This window comes from Corvus kubaryi, unplaced genomic scaffold (genome assembly GCF_017639235.1).
Source record: "Corvus kubaryi isolate FWS band 111438036 unplaced genomic scaffold, C.kubaryi_AGA036_p1.0 124, whole genome shotgun sequence".
NCBI classification, from domain to species: domain Eukaryota; kingdom Metazoa; phylum Chordata; class Aves; order Passeriformes; family Corvidae; genus Corvus; species Corvus kubaryi.
The window spans coordinates 652,460-675,976 of NW_024580659.1; the positions used below are offsets into that span (position 1 = coordinate 652,460).

Genomic DNA, 23,517 nt, shown 5'->3' on the forward strand with positions numbered 1-23,517 from the left:
GACTCTATGGGCCCGAGCATGAGGAGGGAGCCAGAGCAGGAGCACACACAAGTCAAACCCGTCTCCAGACTCCTTTGGCAAGAAGAAAGCCCAAGTCAATGGAAAACTTTAAAAGATAAATTACAAGGCAACACCGCCCTTCTTTTATCCTTCAGACATCTTTCAGCGTATCAGTTGCTGATGAGGTTATGCTGCAGAATAAAACTCCTTTCCTGGCCTGAAGGGATCCTTCAGGAACAAAAGGCAGCAGAATTGAAGGGCAGGAGCAAGGAATATACCACCCAGAAACCAAAGGGAAAGGAAGCAGCCCAGAAGTGCCTGGAGGCAAACTGGAATATCAAACAGCCAACTTTGGTGACAGGCGATATATCTGCTAACCCTGAGATTATGCAAGCAGAACCAGGCCCCAAATACCCAAGAGATCTTGTTCTGGCTGGGCCTCAATGCTGTGGACGCTGAGACCCGGGTTACATAAACACCAAAGAGCACTTATGTAACTATTGTATGGCACAGGCTCGCAGCCACTGGCACCCCATTGCCACCGGAGTGTGGCAGGTACCTGCTCCAGCACCCAGCCCCTCCAGGACCTCCTCCCACCCCTGCACAAGCCGCTGAATGCTGCCCAGGTGAGGTGCCCATCAGGTCATCCTTCCTCTCGCAGGCACCACACGCTCATGGTTACTCTGGAGCACGGGGCAATCTTATATCCATTTCTAGCTCCACAATGCTCAAAAGAGGTTTGTGAAATTTCAAAGCAAACATTTTCATAGTGCTTTGAGACAGCAACACCTGGAGAGATACAGAACGCTGCTACCTGCCATCCCTCTTCTAGATATGTAATCAAAACTCGTTTCCCCGACTAAAGTCCTCAAATCTAAACTGTTCCCTCCTGCCATGCCCCCTCTCTTGCACAGACACTGTGGGTATTAGTGAAGACAGGAAAACAAAGCCAGGAAAGGCATCCGCTAAGGTAGCAAGGGAAGCAGGGATCGGTCACATTTGTCCTTTAGCCAGGGGTGTGCAAGAGCAATGAGTTACATAAAGCTCCTGCTCTGGAGTCAGGAAGTGTTTCAGGCTGAGTGCTGGGAAGTTTTCAACAAGCTGTGCGCAGGAGGGAACTGAAACCTCCCCTTTCTGGTTATCCCAGTTAACTAGTAACCCAGAATAGAGTTTTGTCAACCAGATTACGAAAATTACCATGGGGATCTAAACCACAAGTAACCGGATTTAACCTTATTTACTTTCATAACAGTTCAAAGCTTTTTTTAAAAAGAGAAATATGATCTAGTTTTTGAGGTGGCTAAATATTGATTTAGGTAACAAAGATAAATTTCCCCTTTCCAACTTCAGAAAATAGATGCATACGGGGGCTTGACATGTCCCCAGCACAGTGGGGTAGCTGGCTGCTACCATGACTCTTCTAGAGATAAATTTCAGGGACTAAGAAAAGAGCGAGTAGGGGAGCAAGCATTCTGCATTATGCAATGATTACATAAGCATTAATTTACACTAGGTAGCTGGGAGTTGTAGCTTTATACCAGCATACCCTCAGAGCAATGAGAAACAATAAAGAAGGGATTATTGCTGCCACACACATCCAAGGCCACCAAAATGGCAATCAAACAACAAGCACCAGCCGAACTTTAATCTCTGCCTCAAGCTCTCACCACAGTTTTGCTCAGGACCTGTTAACAAGGACAGGGAGAAGACAGGTGACACTCACTCCTAACTTAAAAGAGCAGCATGGGAAATAATCCCAGCATAAAGCATCCTTCAGCATCTGAGTCCTCCTTTGTTGTTGCTCCTGATGGCAGTGGTATAAGAGAGGAGTGATTTCAAAATTATAATAGTGTCATTTGTACTCTAGTTAGTGTCAAAGGAGTTCATGGGCACAACGAGCTCCTCACAGTAACCTGTGAAACACCCTCCTGTCCATCTTGCAGAGGAGGAAACTAAAGCAAAGCAATCAGGTAGGCATCAGTGCTGAGTAACTCAAGTTGTTGGCTCCCTGTCCTATACTTTAACCAACAATTCTCTTTCTTCTCCTTAAATGTAATTTCTTACTTGAAAAAAACAAAACACAGTTGTGGATTTTTTTTAGAATTGTAACAAAGCATAGAACTTCAGCTGCATCCCCTTTTTCTGCCTCAGTCTCTAAAGTAATTTCAGAGGAATTTTTAAGGACTCTGTTTAATGAGGGAGGCATCACTTGGGAGAAAAATTCAAATTGTTGAGTTTGAGCCTGTGTGCCACCGCATTCCACTGGCACTTCTCCCATCAACTGCAGCCAGAAAAGTGACCGAGAGCACTGGAGAAAGTTACTAAGACCAGGATGAAACACCATCACTAAAAGAACAATCTGTTTCTAGTTTTCCTTTCCAAAATATTGGTGCTGCTAAAGGAGTTTGACAAAAGGCTGCAAAGCTGTTTGTGGCAATCAGACTCACACAAATTGAAGCCACAATGTCACAAGGACCACCCCCCCCATCATCCAAAATATACAACACCTCAAAAGATAAGCACATTATAGCCTGGAAAAGAAACAGGCACCTGTTCCTTCATAAGGTTGCTAAAATGACAATTACCTCTATGGTAAAAAAAGAAATATATGTGTGTATCAGGAGGAAACAGGGATCTTTACATAAAAGACATTGTTCTCGCAGGACAACAGGGCAATAGGTAGTGTGCTGCAACAAACCTTGATTTACTAGCTGGTGGGTGCTACCATAAAAATAATTAAAATCTGCTCTAACTTTCCAGAAACACTTTTAAAGTAACAAAAAGGTATCACAGCACTGCATATACAGGTGCTTGCTACTTTCAAGACCCTAAAGAAGTGTTCAGGCACCTGGAGTGAGGAAAAGCCATATAAACCAGAGAGAAAAAGAAACATTGCTCAGTGGTTAAACACAAAAGAAGGGAAGAACATGATGTGTAAGTTCTGCCCAGATTCACTCAGTGACCTTGTGCAGTTTATCACCTCTCTGGGGACAGGAAGGTTGTGCAGAAGCGTGATGGAGACGCTCCTGGATCCACTAGCCAGAGCACAACCTCATTAGATCAGTTCAAAAAGCTTCCTGAAAGAGAGATAATTATCTACTGGTAGAGACTTTGGTAGAGACTGTGACAAACCTTGCCCCAGACTTTACAACTTGACGAGTACAAGGAGGAGTTAATTTGCACTTTTGCTCTCTTACTTTCGTACAAATACCTTTCCGCCCCAAATTTTTGAAAGGCCTCTAACCTTGCATTCTCCCTCCATTTATGACCTACAGTCTCATTTCCAAAAGCATCTTTCCCTCCCTGTCTTCTCTTTTTATACCTATTATCTAGACTAAGTTACATAAGCCCCTTGTATCATCACCCAGATTCCTCATTTATCCAAACTAATTTTCTATTGTAATTCCTTTTTTTTCCTCAGTTCACACTCTCCCAGAATTAGCTTCTTTGTCCTGCCACCACAACCCAAGAAATAAGATGGATTTTTTTTTCTAGAACCTCCCCCCCCTTCCCACTAATGGGTAACAAATATTGCATGGCTTATTTCTGTAAAAACTCCTCATGACAACCACACTGCACTGCACTTCAGTAATAAACCAGGAATCCAGAGCTGCAACTCCTGGGGATGATTTTTGATCAGTCTATTAGGTTCATAGCATGACTTTGGAGGTATTTGCCATGAACAAGGTTCAAGAACTTTGGCATCCCAAAGTACCTCACCTCAAAGTAAGAAGTTAAATTATAAATTTAGAAAGTTCTTCAAATCTGAACAAGGTTTTTTCTCCAATACACAACATTCTCCCACCAGCAAACAAACTAAGTGGCAGCTATCCCCAAGCTGTAAACTCCTGTTAGGATTTCACAAGCATCTTCCATTTGATAGGGGGGGAAAAGGGCCAAGTAGCTTTTAGTCTCTTAGACACTAATTAGGGCATCTGGAGCAAGCACCAACAGCTCTGCCTGGTGCCCAGATTGTTGCCCAGTCAGCAAGTCACCAAATATTTCACTGACAGAAGAAACTCTTGAAACTGTTATCAAGTAGGATGTTGCAGGGAAAGTATACACACAAATGTAAAGGGGGTGGGGGAGAGGACAGTGCACATAAAACAATACTGCTATTAACAACTGCCTCCTCTCTTGCAAAAATAACTTCTGCAGCATTAGAACACAACAGCAGCAGAAACAATAACATCCAGACCCAGAATGTCACATCACCAAAGACTTCAGAGTTATAGCCACAAAGAAAGAGTGAGCTTCCTTCTCATGTCCCCTCCATTGGGCCAACAGACACTGCAAGACTCTGAAATCTCAATCTCTTCCATCCCTGCCTGGTAGGGAGCACATTAAAACCTGAGACCCACAGAAGAGCCTTGGTTCCTGATGTCTTTTATTAGCCACTGAGTGGGGTGCTCCAGCACGGGAGGCGGGGGGGAAATTAATGTCCTGTAGCAGGGAAGCAAGAAGAAATAGAAAACAAAGGGGAAAAAAAAGAAGAAAAATCAATCCACAAAAACCCCCACCTGTGTCCTACCTGGAAACTGCTGAGACTCATCCAAGAGTAGCATGCTGCTCAGTGCACCGAGGCGAGCCCTCTGCCCGCACACTTGTTCAACGTGGCCGCACGCTCTCAACTCTTCTGCTATTCTTGTCTCAGGGTCTTCAGGACAAAAGTTTCCAGTCACTCCCAACAACTCCTTATCTCTGCCCACAGCCCAGCGAGCACTAAATCCACTCGCACTGGCTGTTCAGTTCGCAGGCGGGAAAAGACTCCTGATAAAACAGTCCAGGGTACAGGCAGGAAAACCTGCACTTAAAGTTTCTGAAAATAACTTTGGTAAATAGCTCCTAGTGCTCAAATCCACCCAGCTGGTGTGACGGGAGTCAGTACGTATATATCCTCCCTGCACCCAGCTGAGACGGACCAGGGTCACTGTTATATAACTACTTAAATATGCCTCGTGTTCAGCCTAAATAAAAATTGTCACTATCTCCTCCCCTGTTTGGAGAGTCAAACAACACAGCCCTGCCCGAGGTAGCTACTGCTCCACTGGGGACCGATGCCTGGAGCTGTGCTGCCGGGATGGTTTGGCTTCCATACACGCTCCTGATCAGCGGGAGCAACCTCAGTTATGCCTGGGAAAAGAGTTTTAGAAGAGAGAAGAGGAGCAGGGAGGCTGAGTGGGTGTGTACGGAGGAGGTCTCTCTCCTCTGGAACAGCAGAGCTGCACGCCGTACGGATCAGATCCCATTCACTCAGCCTGTGATCCAGTTCAACTAGTGGCAGAGACCAAGACTGAGAATAAAATAAAAATCCTTACATAACCGTTCAGGCTCTGCTGGGGCCCCGCGCAAGGGGAATCCCAACAGACAACAGGACGTTCAGAGCAGGGGACACACAGGACCGTAACTCTGCTTCCAAGTTTCAGAGCACATAAGGAAGAGTGGGTGGGAATGAGATGCAAAAAGGAGTACAGCCTTTCTGGCTTTGGAAACAATTGTGATTTTATGAGCTATTTGCATGATGCCTGCTAATTTGCAAAGATACCTGGACAACTGAGACTGAAACTTGAGCAACTGCATGGAGCTGGTAACCTGTTTGCACAGTAACAGGTGAAAGAGCATCCTGTTTGCCTGGTTAAATCAGCAGCTTGTAGATCACTGTAAGTTTCCCAGTTTTTAGGAAAGAACTTGTCAGAATTTGTGGAGTGGGAGATTACTTTAAGTGAACCTTTGTTCTGATCATGCGTCTGCACCAGGACAGGCACAGGAGAGAATAAATAAGTACAGAACAAGTCCTTTAAAGCTGTGGTTGAACCCCTAAAGGCTATCCATCCTGCCTAACCTTCTTCAGTGTAACAGAGATTTTATCCATGCCCACTTCCCTTCACAGGCATATCTAATGCCAGTAATAAACAGCAAACCTGGGCTGAGAGACACGTAATGAAATTAGCTTGCTGGTAGTGAGCATTTGCCCATGTAACAAAGTCAGCTGTTTATTGAAACAACTGGTGAGGGAGTGCTGGGAGAGCCAGGACGTGCACAAGAAACCCAAAGCAGGCTGTGTCCCAACAGCCTGGCACAGACCTGCAGGACTCCAGGACAGTGAGCTGCACTCACAGCACCAAAGGCTGATCTAAAGATCTGCAAGCACAACCAGGGCAGAGCCCAGCTCCCCTTTGTGTGACTCCAGTCATTTTTATTAGACCTTTCATTTGAGAGGGTAGCAGGGCACTGCAAATGCTTAGTGCCATCAAAACATCCTCAGTACTTCAGGGTACATCACAACTTTGAAATAAACCCAAGATGCTTTTTCATAATTAAAGCTATATAAATTTTACCAGAGAAAATATGAACTGTATTACAATTAAGACACTCAGTAACAAGACAGCCTTTCACCCATGTCACAGATTCAAACAGCCTGGCTAGTACACAATGTTTATCAAGGGGGAAAAGAGGGACAAATATGTTAAAGAAGTGCATAGCCAAGGATCTTGCAACAGGCCTTATAAGGGCTTTGTAGGGTTGGAATAAATAAGCAAACATGACCTCAGCATCTGACCTAACAGCTTTATGAAACTGGAAAGCAAGATTTAAAAACAAGTACTGGGTAAATGCAACTGTGTGTTTACAAAGCTTGCAGTGCTGGTTTTGGCTGGGAGAGAGTTAATTTTCTTCACAGCAGCTAGTATGGGGCTATGCTTTGGATTTGTGTTGGAAATAGTGTTGATAATAGAGGTGGTTTTGTTATTGGTGAACAAGGCTAACACAGTCAAGGCCTTTTCTGCTTCTGACACTGCTCCACCAGTGAGGAGGCTGGGCGTGCACAAGGAGTTAGGAGGGGACATAGCTGGGACAGCTGACCCCACCTGATCCAGGAGATATCCCAGACCACATGGTGTCATGCCCAGCGCACAGAGCTGGGGAAAGGAGGAGAAGGAAAGGGGGGGATGTCCAGAGTGATGGCGTTTGTCTTCCCAAGTCACTGTTACTGTGATGGAGCCCTGCTTTCCTGGGCATGGCTGACACCTGCCTGCCCATGGGAAGGAGTTGATGGATTCCTTGTTCTGCTTTGCTGTTAAACTATCTTTATCTCAACCCATGAGTTTTGTCACTTTTACCCTTCCAAATCTCTCCTCCATCCCACTGGGGGATAGTGAGTGGCTGTGTGGGGCTGAGCTGCCAGCTGGGGTTAAACCACAACACATCCATATTACAGCTTTCAAGCATGAGAAAAATGGAAGTTCAATACACTGGGGGAAACAGGCAACCTACACCTGTCCTTCTGCACACAGCAATAAAAAGGGAATTTCCTTCTTCACCTTAATGTGCAAAATGGAAAAAAAATTTTTCTAGCTCTTCTACTCACTGCTGGTGAGGCCACCACTGCTAGCCAGGATAAATACATATTCACACAGCCAAGAATTAGATCTGCCTGAAACAGTCAGTCTATAAAATGATCGCCTCATGGAAGGTAATCTTGTTACAGATAAATCCATCTACTGAAAAGCTTTTCCGTGAGGCCAGTCTTACCAGTAAGGAACAATGTTCTCCCTCCCCTACAAGGTCTGAAATCTTACCCAGCTGTCACACCTCACCTTCCTCATCTCAAACCACAAGCTCTTTGCAATTGCACAAACTGTGCTATACATCACAAGAGGCTTCCCAAAAAGCTTTTGTCACCTGAGAGGTTCCCTTGCTAACAGCTTAGGAGATTACCTGTTAAAAAACCAAACAACACTATAGAACTTGTATTTTCATAGAATATGAAGATAAAGGTCCTTCAGAACTTGATTTTGACTGACAAGTCTTTTCAGTAGCAATGTCAGCATCCCTGAACACTGCAAATTCACAAGCATTAAAACTCATACCTAAACTTGTCTATACAGACAAGAAATTTGACTGTAAAATGTTTCAGGACACTAGTTCCTGTGTATAGCAAATAATATTATCAAACTGAAGTCAGTTAAATGAAATAAATTTCAACAAAACATCCCAAAAACATGCATTCACTTCATGGTAGAGTAACTCCTTCCCCACACCCATGCCTGTTGTCCACCTTGAACCTGGTTCTCTCAACCCCCTGCTCCGCAGGCTGAGCAGCTCCATGACTCCACAACCCTGACCTGATCCAAGCCCACTGAGGACAGCATCAGAGAGAAGCACTGGCTCTGTGATGTGCCACCCAGCTCTTGGTCCCTGCAAGCTGGGGTGGTTCCCTGCTCTCCAGGTTGTTCATCCTCACCAGCACCCCATAAAGCAGAGGAGACCTTCCTTGCCTATCCTCAACTGCTCCCCGCTGGCTGCGCAGTCCCTTCCCCACCCCACAGCTTTCTCCCAGCCATGCTCCACATCCACCAGCTCCTTCTGCACACCCCACTGACCTCCACTGTACAGGGAAGCTACCTACTAACCCAAATTGTTTGTAAGTAATTGAATGTGAACTAGCCTTGACAGCCACATTTCACTCTTGATTAGCACCTGCTAATAGCACACACACATATCATTAAGGCCCCTTTCCCTGTCCTAGTTTCCATGTTGTTTTAGCAACACGGAAAACACACAAGAATACCAGGTTTGAGTTGGACATGGTCTAAGGTGTTGTTTATCCACCTAAAATAGTTCAGACAGAATCATACTTGGACCCCACAACACTCTGTGTTGGCAACTGAGTATTGCTGGGCTTTGAGAATCATTTGCTTTTTAAACAAACATTGCACGGCAAATAAAAATTCTTTTTGATACGATCTAAACCAACCATGGAAAACCAGAGGAGTTTTTCCATTTACTTTAGTGAGTTTTAGACTGAACCATAAGGCATAAAATTTGGTAAATCTGTTTCTCCTCATTTTATTTTTATTCATATAAATCTTGGTGTATTTTCTTTCCCAAACTCATCTAAATCATAAGTGGAGGGAGTTGGGAAGTTGTACATAATGTAACAAATATCTAATTGCATAAAATACAGGAAGTGACACAATGCAGTGCCTCTTGCAAATGCTTTTCAGACTGGCACTGTGGCAAAACATACTGCTTGAGATTCCAAGGCTTTCAGAGGTTGTTTAAATGTACCAAAGAAAACAAGCTGTTGCTAGACAAGATGTAATGATTTAAAGTTGAAGAATTTATACCATAGATATTTATAATCATTTTAATAAAAATTAAATCCATTGAGTTACAATCCCAGTTATATTCAAGAAACTGATTCCTCATCTCTATAACTTGCTACATTTCTGCTGCTGTAGATGACACAACGTATTTGTGCACCACTGAAGAGTTTTTGGTACAACTTTAATTTCATTCCATTCATTTTCGGCTATGTGCAAATTTGACATAAATCACAAGCTGAGTACACAAAAGCACCATTTAAAAATTGCTTCTAACAGTTCAATTATTTAAATACTTTACATAGATGAAGATTACCTGCAGATGTTTTAATTGAAAAATTTGTTTTGACAGAGATTTAAACTAGAAGTTTCTGTTCACCTAGCCCAAAAAGATTTTATCTTGTAGCTTTCTCCTGTCTCATTCCTATTTGCATATTTGCAAGTGAAAATAAAGTCTTCTGACTCCTACTTAGAATTTTTTGAGACTGAGTCAGTGAACTGCATATTGAAGAAAATGTGAACAAGACATTTTAAACATCTGCAGTACAAAATACTCTTAATAAAAAAAAATACTTTGATCCAAACAATGAACCAGACACCTCTGAAAATTCAGTGTTGCAGTTTCTTTAAAGCCTAAGCAAGAAGTTAAAAAGATCAATAAAGGAAATAACTGTGATGTGATAGTGTGTTTTAAAATCTGAAGAATACTAATTTAAACAGTTCCTCACCTCCTTCCACACTTTTATTATTTACTCTTATACTTGTACAACATATAGCTACATGTACATTTTATGTAACCAGTCATTAAAACCAGCACAATACCACATAAATTAGGGGAAAGTGAAATTAAGGACCCCTTGCATGTTTTAAACTCAGATTAAAATCAAAGAAGTGTTTCACCTAGTACATTTGAACATAAAAAAGGTGCTGCCTAAAATGCAAACCAGAGGATTTTCACTTCGGCATCTTCACACTCATCAGGTGAACTTGGCGAAGTGACTTTGCCACTCCTTACCTGTTCAAGAGGGAAAATAGCACATTACAAATCTGCTAATTAGTTTCCATGTGATTTCATCACCGTTTCAGAAGATGCAGATGAGGCAATATAGTATCTATTAGCAATGACCAGGCATGGTACAAAGCTGACAATTGGAAACGTACGTGGAGAAAAAGGCACCAAACAGGACAGAGGAGCAAGTGGGACTGTCCTTTGTTAGAGATTCTCTGGCTGCTTTATGAAAAGAAAAAAGCAAGTTCTTGGCCGATAAAGCACAACCTCTATATCCTGCAAAGCTTATCAGAAAAGCAGGAAGACAACTTGGAGCAATTCTTTGTTCAGTTAATAACTGCTCACTCACTGACCCTGCTCCCCACACCTTCATGCTACTCTCACATTTGTGACAGCTTTAAGAGAAGAGATAAAAGAGGCAAAAAAACATTTGAAAAACTCCATATACATATATATAGAAAATGCAGAGCTATGGACGTGGGCTGCTCTTGAACTGCATAGAAAGATTTCTATTTTGTATTCCATCATACGCAATAGATCAAAGGGAAGGAGGGAGAAAAGAGGGGGGAAAAGCGTAGCTGGTTATAACACCACATCATTTCACGAGATCTGCCAGTCCCTGCGCCCAATTGGCGGCTCTGAAGGAAGCAGAGCTCTGGCGTCATCACCTCCTTTTAAAGAAGTAAAGCAAGTCATTACTCCAGGTTATATAACACTCAGACTATGCCAGACTTTGTGCCACCCTCTCAAAAAGGAAGCCGCTGACAGAGAGCCTGGGAGGCGGGCAGGGGAATCACCGACGCTTTCTTTCGGAGCTTCCCCCTGCTCGGGATAAGCCAAGGAGATCGGGAAGAGTCCTCGCGTTCGGACAGAGCAGGCAGCCGGAGAAAGGCTCAGCGGCTGACCTGCAGCGTCGGCAGTCCGTAATCCCCTGCGCAGGGGGCTGGGGGACAGCGCTCCTCAGGATCTCATCCTTCCTTCCCACAGCAGCCCTCAGGCCACACCTCACCCTGCTGAGAATAACCCAGTTCACAGGGTTAGTTAGAATGCTGGAATCAGTCAATAAAGCCCCCGAACCTCATGCACCACTCCTCCCACGCTCCTCCCCATTCCTCACAGATTTATGGGCACACAGCCTGTAGGCAAGGGACCTCTACTATCCGCCCACCACCGAAACTGCCCCAGCACAACAAAATGCCCAGCTAGGCAATCTGCAGCTTTGGAATCGGTAGAAGGGGAGATAACAAAGCATCCAGCACTGGCTGTTCCCAGAAAAGCACCCAAGAGGATTTTTCTTTAACATCACAGTGAGTCCAGTAAATCCAGTTCAAGGAAGTTGGGTGCCACAGGGTCTGCACAATGTGCTGGGGACACGGACCCTCTCTGGCTGGGCAGGGCCAAGCCCCTCAGACTGCACACACAAACACCATTTTGCTCTGACACACACACACACTGTGCTCCTAGGAAACTGCCAGGATAAATACAACAGGTAAAATCTGCAGCCTTCTGTAATGAAGCAAAGTTCCCAGAGAAATCAGTGGGGCTCTTGCCTAAATGAGAGGCAAACCTCCTTTGCAATTTCAATGTAATCCTCCTGTATTACTCAGTAACCAGGTCTGCTAAAACTGCAAATGCTACCAATCCCGTCTCTTTCCACCTTTGATACCAACTGCATCTTTGGTATTTTATTCAGCTGGATTGTGGAAACACAGACGCCAGACAGCTCCTAATTTTCTGGGTCCCAACCCAAGTCTCGAACATAAGGTTTGTGGACGCAGGGAGCGTATGCTGAACAGACATAAAGCTCTTATCACTTCCAGGAACTGAGAAAACAACAAAACCCCCTCAACTTCTTATAGTACATCACCTGAGAAATGCATCCACTATCTGCAACTGGATGCACATTTACCGAGTTACCCACAACCATCTGAGGCTGAGCCCCACACTCTGCACCTATATGATAAAGTACATTTAAACACTCTGATCCATCAGAATCATTTTCTAATGTAATGAAGTTTCCTATGACAATTTGATTAAGTTTAAATACATGTCAATAGGCAGGATATTAGTTTACAAGTAAATTCTTTCACAGGTAGTGATTGTTTTAGTACCTCTATGATACTACACAGGCCATCCTCTTTGCAGGAAATTATTGGCTTGGAAAACAGTCTACATAAAGTTACCACAAGCACGAAAACCTACCTGGCTTTTAAAGAACATCAAAGTGCACAGTGGTACATGGAAGTTCAGGTTTGGCTCTTAACTAAGACCAGAATTTTTGCATAGGCAACAAACCTAGACTTGAGGAGAGGTTTGCTTCCCTCAGGACACGCCCTTCCAGCTTCCTTGGAAATAGTACCGGTGGGCTCTAGAGGGAGCTGCATCCAGCCACAAGTAACCAAAATAAAAGGATCTACATAAGGAAGTTCATCGAGAAGGAAAAAGTGAGATGATGTCAATCATCACTCTTCCCTTTTCTCAAGAAATCCACCTTGTGCACTGCAAACATCCACTTGTAGATTAAACTGCAGGATTATCACTTATGGGGACTCACCACTCCGGCCTTTCAACCAACAAAAAGAGCCTGCTCTCCAAGCCAAGCTTACTCAGATGGGCTTGTGCCTTTCCTTAGCCCCAGCACCTGCCCCTAGCTAAACAAGGACAGGAGATCAAAGCACGTGTCACTAGCCTGAGGGAGGAAGCACGCAGCAACCAAGTCCACTGTGCCACATACTGCAGCAGATGGAAGCAGGGTTCCTCAAAGAGCAGTTATGTTCTCTGAGGCTGCCTCGACCTTGGGATGCCCATCTGCCCTTGGTGCCACCTGGAGACACAGCTGTGAAAGGCTGCTTTTTAAAAGGAGTGAAGAGATTAAAGCAGTAAGTACATAATTGCTCCTCCTCTTCTTAAGGAATAAATTTAATTTTCTAGTAGATAGGAAGGACAACTTAAAACCAGTGTTCCCTAAAAGAAAATGCTGTGCAGTCTGGTCAAAAGTAGAAGGCAATAGGTCTCAGGTTGTTGGGACAAATCTCCATTTACCAACACAAGCAGGATCATTCATTTCAAGTAAAAAGTGGAGGGAAATTACTTTCTAACAGCAGTTCCTTTTTTCTTCTCCTTTTTATCTCCAGCAGGACGGGCCTTTCTAAATCTGGATATAAAATTATATAGAATAGGCTACCATTTAGCAAGATAGGAGACTGTCTCCATACTCTGCCTCTCTTTCAGTTTCATACAGGTGAGTATAACGTGACCTAATTTATAAGAAAAACTACAGACAAAAAGGAAAAACTCATGTATTTGAGCAGGAGGAGCCTGCAAAATGAACAGATTTATACCAAGGACTTTCCTCTCTTCCCCTCTAAGGACAGAAAGTTGCTTTGTTCCCAACCACACGCATCCAGCTGGGGACTCCCACACACCCCAGTTTTGTTTTGTTCGAACACTTTGTTGGAGAGAAGAAAAGATAGAATGATTTGGGGTGGGAAGCACATGAACAACGCCATCTCCAAAATGAGCAGCATATCTCTGTACCTCAAGGATGCATTCCTGTATCATTCAAAGAAACATTAACCCACACTTCTACATGACTTTAAAAACAGACTTCCAAATAATTTCAGCTTTAATAACTCCAGGTGCTAATGAACTTTCTAGTAAGTATGGTGTTAACTACTCATTTTTTCCATCAGATTAGACAAAGAAATTGTCCAGGCAGCGACAAATCGATTTTGCTTTCAATGTAATTGCCCCCCACAATGACCCACAAAGGAGCATTATATTAAACAAAATCCACTCCTGCTATAATTTCATGCCAACATTTTTTTCCCCTCAACATCCAAGTGAAAATTGTAGGAAAAGCTGATCACGCTGGACCCCTTTAAATGAGCAGACTTTCCTCTACTGAGGGTTCAAGGGAAGCAAAGATCTTTTCAAGCTTGGATCAGCACTGGCTGCCATCTAAAGTCAAAAACTCCTGCCTTGGTATAATGAGAAACTCAAAACTGTGAGTACCAAGTGGCAGCTCAAGTTCAAGAGGAAAGCAGCTACTGAATTGCACTTTATAAAAGTGTTTCACCCATATACTCAAAGGCAAGAAAACAAGCAACTTGCCATCACTATTAATAGCAGAATTACAGCAGTATGTATGAATAAGAGAGAATTAATTCCAGAGACATCAATCAGAATAATCCAGAGACATTCTGAACGTGGTAAAACATAACTGTACAGTGGGATTCATTCAAACACTCAACAGCTTTCCTCGGGAAAGCTCTGAGGTATGAACGGTCCGTGTATTTGAAACGATCTGTAAAATCCATATTGGAGGTTTGTTTCCTCTTTGCTCAAATTAGCTTTTATTCCTATGGAGTCCTACACAGCCCTGAGCAACAACCAGGATCAGAGAGTAAGTGCAGGACTTGAAACAGCCCTTTATCTCTACAGTCATCAGTACATCACATTTCTAGTGAAAAAGATTTAGGGAGCTAACGAAAAAAGTTCTTAGCAGTCACGCATTGCTATCACAAAATCAAACATGATAAAACAGGTGCTGCAACCCACAAGTGATGAGAAAACAGATGAAGTGGGCAGGGATGACAAGGCTGGAAAAGCAGTGGCAGCCTCTGGCTAGGATTGAAGCGTGCTGCTGGGAGGGGTGTGCAAGGCTGGCAGCCCAGGAAGGGGCTGTGTCACGGTAGGTATGTTCTGGAAGGAGCATTCTAGAAAAAAAAAAAAAACAAACTAAAGCTGTAAGAGCTCCTACACATGATGCTAAGGTTCATTAACTGACCACCACTGAAGAAATGGATAGAGGATGTAAGCCATGAGGTTATTACCTTTCACTCACTCAGAAATATTCAGAAAACTAGCTTTTCATGCTCTGTTTCCTTGAGGGCAGGGGGCAAAGGTTGAAGAGCTGCTTTCAGCAAGACTGAAAGTCTATACCTTTCAGTCCTTACCTACAGTTTGAACTGTATTCAAGTTCAAACTAAACTCCAGACCACCTATACTAAATGCAAACAAAACTGAGCAGAAATGAGAAAAATGTACCAAAACTGAAGATAGCACTCAAGCACCAGAACGTAAAAAGAACTCCTAGAAAATTATGGAACTGAAACTACACATGAGGATTAACTCAACACACAATGTGTATCAGAAAGACAAAAAAACAGGTTAAACATGCAAAACACAAGTCACTGCTAAGTCTGAGATGATACTATCCACCACCACCAAGTGTGGATAACATTACATTAACACTGGAAAGTTCTTGAGTCACCATCAGGACATGGAAATCCTAAACAAAGCCACTATTTTGCAAGCAAACTGTAAAAATGTTAGTTTTGTAATTGATATAATCACTATTATTTAAAAACATAATCAGTTTCAGTTTGGAGAAAATGTTTATGCAGCCTGTCATCCTTCCAAGGAAATAGCTGTGAAAGATTAATAATCATCTAAAGCTTGTAGTTCTAGAAATATGCAAGAGCCCATCCACAAGGGAAAGATCCCCCCAGGATCTCCAGTGGGATCAGAACAACCACAATACCAGGAGGGGAGGAGAACAGCACAGCTGGGAATAGGGAGAACAAAGTTTTAACAGAAATTATTAAAATTAAGCTTTTTAAAAGCTTCATAATATAAACATTAGAGCACTGCATCCCTTCTTATGAATAAAACTGTCTGTTCCCAATATGGTATTTATGAATGAGGTTAATCTACAGAGAGACAGGACTACAAACATCAGATGGGCAAAATAAAACAAACCTCTTAATTCTGAAGTTGGTTATATTTCATAGGCTGAAGAGCCAGAGACTGGTTTATATTAGATCTAAGGTGATACAGATGCCAAATGACATTTTGGAGCTAGTGTGTAGCTGTAAGAAGATATCAGGAAAAGCAGACTGGACACCTCCACAGAAGATAATAATTATACATCTAAGCACCCAGAAAGCATTCTGATATTGTGGCAGACAGAATTAAAGCTAAACAATTTGAAACCTCAGAGGCAATCTAGCTTTGCTCAGCTCGTGGAAGGGAGTTTTCCCTTGCACCTAATGAACAACCATAAAAATACTTCATGTTAGTTTTATGTAAATTGTCTTTTTACTGTTCCTCATTATTTTCTACATTTGTTAAAATTTATTTTTAATTAGTCACTACAAAAATATAAAACATAAACACGTTTCTAGTGTTTTAACATGAAAATAAACAGCTGTCGTTAGCAGTTCACAATGTTCTGTATACCTACACTGATCTTGTTTGCTTTGGAAAGAATAATCCTGACAAACAACTCTGAGTATTCACTCACAATAATACAGATGTTGATGATAAAGTACATAGGTCTCTGATAAAATAACCATGAGGCATGACCCACTTGGACATGACATACAGACACTCCCTTCTGTTAATAGAAGTCTGGCAACCACGTCACACTTCCTACTGCTCCACCGGGTGCAGGGTCCCGTGAACAAAGCGACATCCTCATCACCAGTCTCTGAGACAGAGTAATCTGTGACCTTGTAACTCTTCTGTACTGGGATTGGGAATTCCTTTGTTTCTTACCTGAACTAACACTTCCATTTCTGCTACTTTCTCATTAGAAACATTTTCTCATTATCATGTGAATAATAAAAAAAAAGAGGAATACAATTTGTTTGTGTAAGCATTTTTATGAAAGCATTTAAAATCAAAACAGTATCTTCAAGTAGCACATGGCTGAAAGAATATAAGAACAAAACAAACAACACTTAAGGACAACAATTTACTTTGAAGCCAAAAATTCTTTAGTAACTAGAAGAGGGAAGTATCTGTTTTTAACACACATTCTATGCTAAGAAAAGGAAGATTATTCTCTGTAGGTTTAGGTAGGTGTATTCAGATACCTGCATAGCCTTCGAAGTTATTAAAAATTGCAATTTTAAAGGAAGCAGATAGAGCACCCCTTTAGGCTCTGGCTACAGTTTTGTGATACAAAGAGTTTGATGGCAAATTCAGCATGGGCAATTCCCACCTGAGCTCTGCATTCCTGTCTATGTGCCCTAGAACATCAGCCCATCTGCTGGACCAACAAACATTTCTACGATCATGCCATGACCCAGAACAGTTACCTAATAACACTCAAACGTAACCTGCACAGCACAGGCCCACAAACACCTGTATTGGCCCTGACCTGAATTGTTCCTCTCCTGAAGAGGAGAGCTGGGCAGGTGGAACTAAGTGAGGATAGAACGTGACAACTTTGTCAGCACTTCCATCTTTCATCTTGTCAAACAAACAAAGGAGAACCCAACCTGTATGTTGGCAGAAAAGAACATTTTCCAGCTGTTAAAGATTATTGTGAATGAGCAATAATTGTCCATAGCATCCATCAAATTGTTCATGTATGGGGCAAGTCAATGATGTAAATATATTTATTTTCACCACATCCTTTAAATAATACAAGTAATTGTAAATTGACTTATTTACTTCTTTATATAATTGCTTCCCCAAAATTTGAAGCTATTTTAAAAATTCTATCCTCCTTACCATTTATGCTTGTGGCTTGTTTTCATGATGGAAATTTTTTCTGTCCAGGAGACCATATTTAACATATATTAAATCCCTGTTTAGGCTAAGCAGCCACATAAGCACTTCTCCCTACCCAGAGCTGGATAAATCCTAACCCTTACACAATCTCCCAAGGGGTTACAGCCAGTTCTGTATATTCCCAACCCCATTCACTCACCACTTTCATCAAGTAAGTCCTCCTCGTCATCCCCATCATTGTCCTCCTCCATCGCCTCCTCCTCATCTTCCTCCTCCTCCTCTTCCATATCCTCCTGCTCCAAGTCCGGGTCCAGGTCCGGATCACTCCCTGAGATTGACTCGTCTGACATGATTCCCAGTGGTGCTCCTTGTGCATTACCTGCTCATGTTCTACCGTGAGGCAGCCCTGAAAGGACACAAAAGAGCTATGTGAGCCCAGCAAATCCCAACCTTTGAGCCTCAAGGCTCAACATCATAGCAGGACTGCTGCACATAACAAACCAAATCAGCCTTTTAAATAACAGACTTAGATATCAGACAAAGCACAAAATCCTGTGTAGAAAACAAATGCCATAAGAAATGGATCATAATGATACAGGCCCAACATTGAAGAATCTCCATCTCTTCATTGGTATCCTTGACATGCACACAGCAGGAAGATTCCTGGAATCAATGCCTGATTATTCAGAGATGCAAAAATTAATAAATTATGTGAACAATTTCAGAACACTATCATCCAAACATGAAGCATACAAAAAAGGATCAGTGTCAGCATCCCCTCTGGATATGTGTTAGCCTGATCCCTGCAAACACCATCACAGTGTACAGACATGGATCAGAGACAGAAACCCCCTCCCGCTTCAGTTGTACCACTGCAAATTCACCCAGCTCCTCATCACAGCCTGGCTGAACTCTGATCCAGCCACACACCAAAAACCAGTGTTACCTTCATAATTCAGGCAGAAGACAACAAAGATCCAGTTTCTAGAAGCTGAACTCCCTTTGTAAAACAGGGCAAGAAGAAAAGTAAATACAAAGGAAGAATGGAGCAGACAAAATTTGCATTTCCTTTCTCTCAAGGACAAGAACTGGGGCTGGCTGTGCATAACTTCTCTGCTACACCACTCCAGTGCAACACAGCAGAAATTGTGGTAGAACACATAAATAAAGCCTGAAGAGAGGACCAGGGCAATCTCAAAGACACAAGTTTATCTGTTCAGATCATGCACTGGCACTCCTGGACAGTGATGGGTGACCACTCCTCTTCCATACACACAGAATGATCCTAAAGGAGCTGTGTATGATGGATGAAAAGAAACACAACCAAGAAAGGAAAATAAAGAAGGCATTTTGATCTTAAGGAACATAAGCAAAGGATGTATTCAAAGATCAAGCTGCAGAAGAATTACTACCCACACATTCTTCAGAAAGCTTTAAAGAAAGATGAAGGAAACATTTTCTCATCACTCACTTCCCACTGCCCCCAACTTACACCACATTTCCACTGTAAACTATAAAATACCTGAGAACTAATCAGACTTAAAACAACAACAACAAAAAGACTAAACCCCAAACTTCTAAGCAAATAAGGCAGTTCAAATATCTATAAACACTTTAAATTTCATTTCATTTAACACTTAAATTTCATTTTCAGCTGTGTTTCAGAAGTTACCAGATTAACTCAGAAACCTGAAGGTTGAAGACAACTCAACACCCCTGTAGCAGGGCTGAAAAATCTAACTGTTGAGTATGCTGAATTATTCCAGCTGAAGTCATCAGCTTCTGCTCTGCCCCTCTCAGCTCCTCAGTAACATTGAAGAGTGTCAGAAAGAAAGTAAACACAGGGAAGAGAATCTCTTTGCAGAGATTGGCTTTGGAACAGGAAGCCTTTCAGCACTCAGTCCCAGGAGCACTTTACCACCAGGCAGAGACAACTGAAGTCCTTACACTACTACACACGTCACACAAAATTACTTGGCTTACTCAAGCAGATGGTAGAAAAGGCCAAAATCCGAATTAGCTCAAGTGGAACTGTGCCAATTTACACAAGCCAAAGATATTAATTCAGCTTCTGTGGTCGGCTGGTAGGCAGGTACAAGCCCAGTTGCTGTCAGGCTGCTGCAATACGGTGACCTCCAGCATCCCTTGTTTTCTGATGGCTGGTGACTTCAGTCAAGGGCTGCAGACACAAAGCCATCTATTATCAGAAGTTTTTCCTAACAAATGTTGTGCTAAAGTCTATGTGTATTTCAAAACAGTGACTTATTTTTTCTTTTACATAGAAAGAATGTTCCCTTCCAGCTGATATTCAGCCCTAATGAAAACAAACATATTCAAACTTGTAACTTGCAAAGCTGCACATTGCCTTACATTTCAGGAGGAGATGGTCAATAGGGTCACCTTCGTGGGTCACCTGGGATTTCAAGGGGATTTATTTATTCCCATGTTGTCCATACTGTGCTATAAACCACCTTGAAACCATATCCACAGAAGCATATTTTAAAATTTCTAAGTTTTACTATCCCAGCAAACTGACCATGACCAAAACAAAACCAAACCAACCAACCAAAGAAACACAAACACGGCTAATACGGCAGGAATGAACTCATCTACAAACAGAAAAAGCAGAAGTGCTGTAATGTCACTAAATGCTCCGGGTCAAAGAATGACACATGATACAGCTTCTCCCATCAGTATCCTCCTGTGTGTCATCCTCTCATGTTCCATCATTTGTCCCAGAACCTTAAAGAACAAAAAAACCAAATCAAAACACTCTCTGAAAATTGTTTAAAGGAAAGGATATGAGTCTCTGTATTTCCATAGATAAAATCAAACCTAGTGGAGAGCGGCTCTCCCTCAGACTGGAGCACAAAAGGGCTCGAATCGAAGCTTTATTTTTGTTTAGCAGTGAGTACACGTTCTGTATAAGCCAACTCCTGACACCTGCTCAGCAGCCCCGGCCATATGCAGGAGAGTTGAACAGCAGCTTTTGAAAAGACTTAATTAAATCTTGCAGAGCTGGGTGAAACAAAGATGGTTAACTCCTCTGTGCCTATTGTCGTGCTGCCGTTTATCTCGGTGCCTTCCCTCCCTCGAGCTGCGCTTGCTGCCGCTGCCCGAGCCGGGTCTCGGGAGGGTTCCCACCCTGCCTGGTGGCAGCGGGAGCAGGCAGCAGGTACGCGGTGCCCAGAGCCTGCCCTCGTTTCTCACACCGATCTGACCCAGTTCGGAGCCTCCCACCAAGGGGAATTACACAACAGGGCCAGATTGTGGCTGCCGCTACTGTTTTATGGCTGAGTTATTCCAACCTGCCCCATCTCCTGCCTTTGCACACGCAGGCACACTGTGCTCAGTGTTTAATCGCTGGAGGAAGGGCACTTTGCGAGAGATAAACTGATTACCTGCCACCGGACTCTTCCCAGTTCCACACTGGATCGGCCATGAGCTGCCCCCGAGTGGGATGTGTGCCTGAGGAGGGTTTCAGCTCCAAGAAATGCAAATCAAACCCTCTGCACCACCTGTACAGCAGATAGCCAGACAGCCTTCCAGCACTGTGCCTCAACAGAGGTGAGGCTGCTGAGAAACCGGGGTGGGATATTAGGGAGAAACACTCGGAAAAATTCCTCTTGCTTACTCAGGGAGGAGAAAAGAGCTGTCATGTTTATCCTACCCAGAAGTTAAACCCTGCAATCAACTGCACATCAAATTAACATCCAAGACAGCCTCTCTCATGTATTATGTCCCGTCTTTCAACTAAGATAAAAATAGTTCTCAAGTTTTTTGGGCTTTGCTTTTTTAAGGTAGAACACTTCAGATAGTAAGTAAATGCCATGTGCTGATGACTGCCTCCTCCTCAGCCTGCACAGAAATGAGGCCCACTTCTAGATGAGGAAACCTTGAGAATTTGGACACATTTCTGTCATCCTCTTTTTTTTTTTTCACTCTGCAAAGCTTTAAAATCACTTCTTAAATACAAAGTTGAGAGAGAAATGCGAAAGCAGTTTTTCTCCTTCTACATAATAGTTGTTCACTACAGGGTCATGTATGCCACGAGCCAAACTCTTAGGTGAAACAGCAATCATCAGGGGATGTGGGGACTTAGGGCATTTCTGTACATCACTTTCATCAGAGGATCCACTAGCACTGTAAATACTAAACCATTATTTAATTAACTATTACAAATACCATCGAGTAAAAAGCAAGGGTGCAAGACAAGGCAGAATGGAGCCCTTCCTCACTTGAGGAGGAGGAGCAGGGTTCCCCCCTGTACCTATAAAAAGCCACAAAAGCCAAAGTTACTTTACAGAAGCTCTTGGCCCACTACAACACAAGGGATTTAGGCACAGGACATGCTCATTCCCGAGTACACAACCATCCCATACAAATCCCTTCAGAAAGGGCAGGTTTAACACTAATGCTGCTCCAGTGCTGAACAGTAAAGAGGATTCCATCACCTCCCCAACCTCCAGCCAAGGCCAATATCTGGGACTCATCAAGATTTGTCCCTTAAAGCCTGTTTTGTAACCAAGACTTCACACTGGCCATTGTGGTGCCTGGCCATAGAAACAGGATCAAGCACACCGGCAAATCACAAGAGGATTTGCACAGACAGTTTAATAAAACCAGGTATTTCTAAGACTGTACTGCATAACGCTCTTCAGTCTCTGTTAGACAGTCATGTTATATGGTAATAATAATTTCCTTTTATGTTTTTATTTTTTGTTTGGCAGCAAAATAATAAAATGGTTGGTTGGGGCCATAAGATTCCTCTTAATACGCTCAGCTCACACACAAACACTCCAAACTGGATGTGTATGAAGGTAACTGCTGGTTCCTCAGGGTAAATCTCATCTGCTTGTTAGATCACTACTAGCACTATTTTGGTACCTCATAGGCAGCCTTCAGTAACAGAACATTACTATAAAGCACACAGCTACATCAGTAAAGGAGTCATGAGCTTAAGCTTCTCTATGACAAAAAGTCTTGTAACAGTTTGCAAGTGATAACTTGCAATGTTATTGCAAAATAACCATGCTACTTCTCTGTTCAATTTAACAATCTAGTAAGAAATAAACCTGAGATCAGTGGTTTTGAATAGTTTGATTCTAACAAACACTAGAATTTCTCTAATTTACATTATGCAACATATTAACACCTCTATTAAATTATCATGTAAAAAATGGTGGCGGGGGGAATCACCTAAAAGGATAAATATTTTTTCAAAAAGGAGCCACCAGTTTTACTACACTAGTCCAGCAGACTCCTATATGCTTTAAACAAAGCAAAGAAGTGTTTACTGAAAACCCAACAGGAACTTATTCCCCCCACAAAATTGCATTTAAAGCCATCCTTAATTGATGACTTCGTGATTTAAATCCCTTCTTCTTTTGAAGCCCGAGACTATCGAGACTCCAGCTATGCAGTTTCTCTGCTGTGACTCACAGCTAACTGGTGGCCACACACTGCTGGCTGGGAAGGAAGAAACCAATTCTCCTCCTTTATTTCATCTTGCTCAAATCACAGACTAAGTGGCATTGATCCCCTCTAAGTGATGTGTTCTCCACAGGAATATTAAACTGAAGGAAAAAGAAGCAGCCTGTAAAATCATAAATTGGGGAGCATCTGCTTGTCCTGGACCACTCTTTTGAGGAAGGCAAGCGTGCTTCTCCCCATTCCACATAAATACTGGACAATGGATCTAGCCTTCACCCACACTGGATGTGAGTATTAAGGAGCCCACTGTGATTTCTGGGGAACAGGAACTGAGACAAAAAAATAACAGACAGCTTTTAAAAACACATCCATATATCAGTTTTGAGAGAGTTGCCGGACCTGCTCTTTTATTCTCTCCAGGCTAACAATCTCCCTCCTAAAAGGCAC

At 42.6% G+C, this 23,517-nt stretch overlaps 1 protein-coding gene across 4 annotated transcripts in view; it reads right to left on the bottom strand.

Moving 5' to 3' along the window:
* Positions 1-23,517, bottom strand: part of RAD54L2 (RAD54 like 2) — a 68,655-nt gene that overhangs the window by 28,495 nt on the left and 16,643 nt on the right. For 2 of the 4 annotated variants that reach the window (XM_042018641.1, XM_042018611.1), the window contains exon 2: positions 17,837-18,043. In XM_042018641.1, the coding sequence (XP_041874575.1) occupies positions 17,837-17,987 (151 nt within the window). In that variant the 5' untranslated portion in view covers positions 17,988-18,043. Of the gene's footprint in view, positions 1-4,531; positions 5,261-17,836; positions 21,819-23,517 lie in introns of those variants that run through there. The other 2 variants (XM_042018621.1, XM_042018631.1) reach the window with 2 other exon arrangements.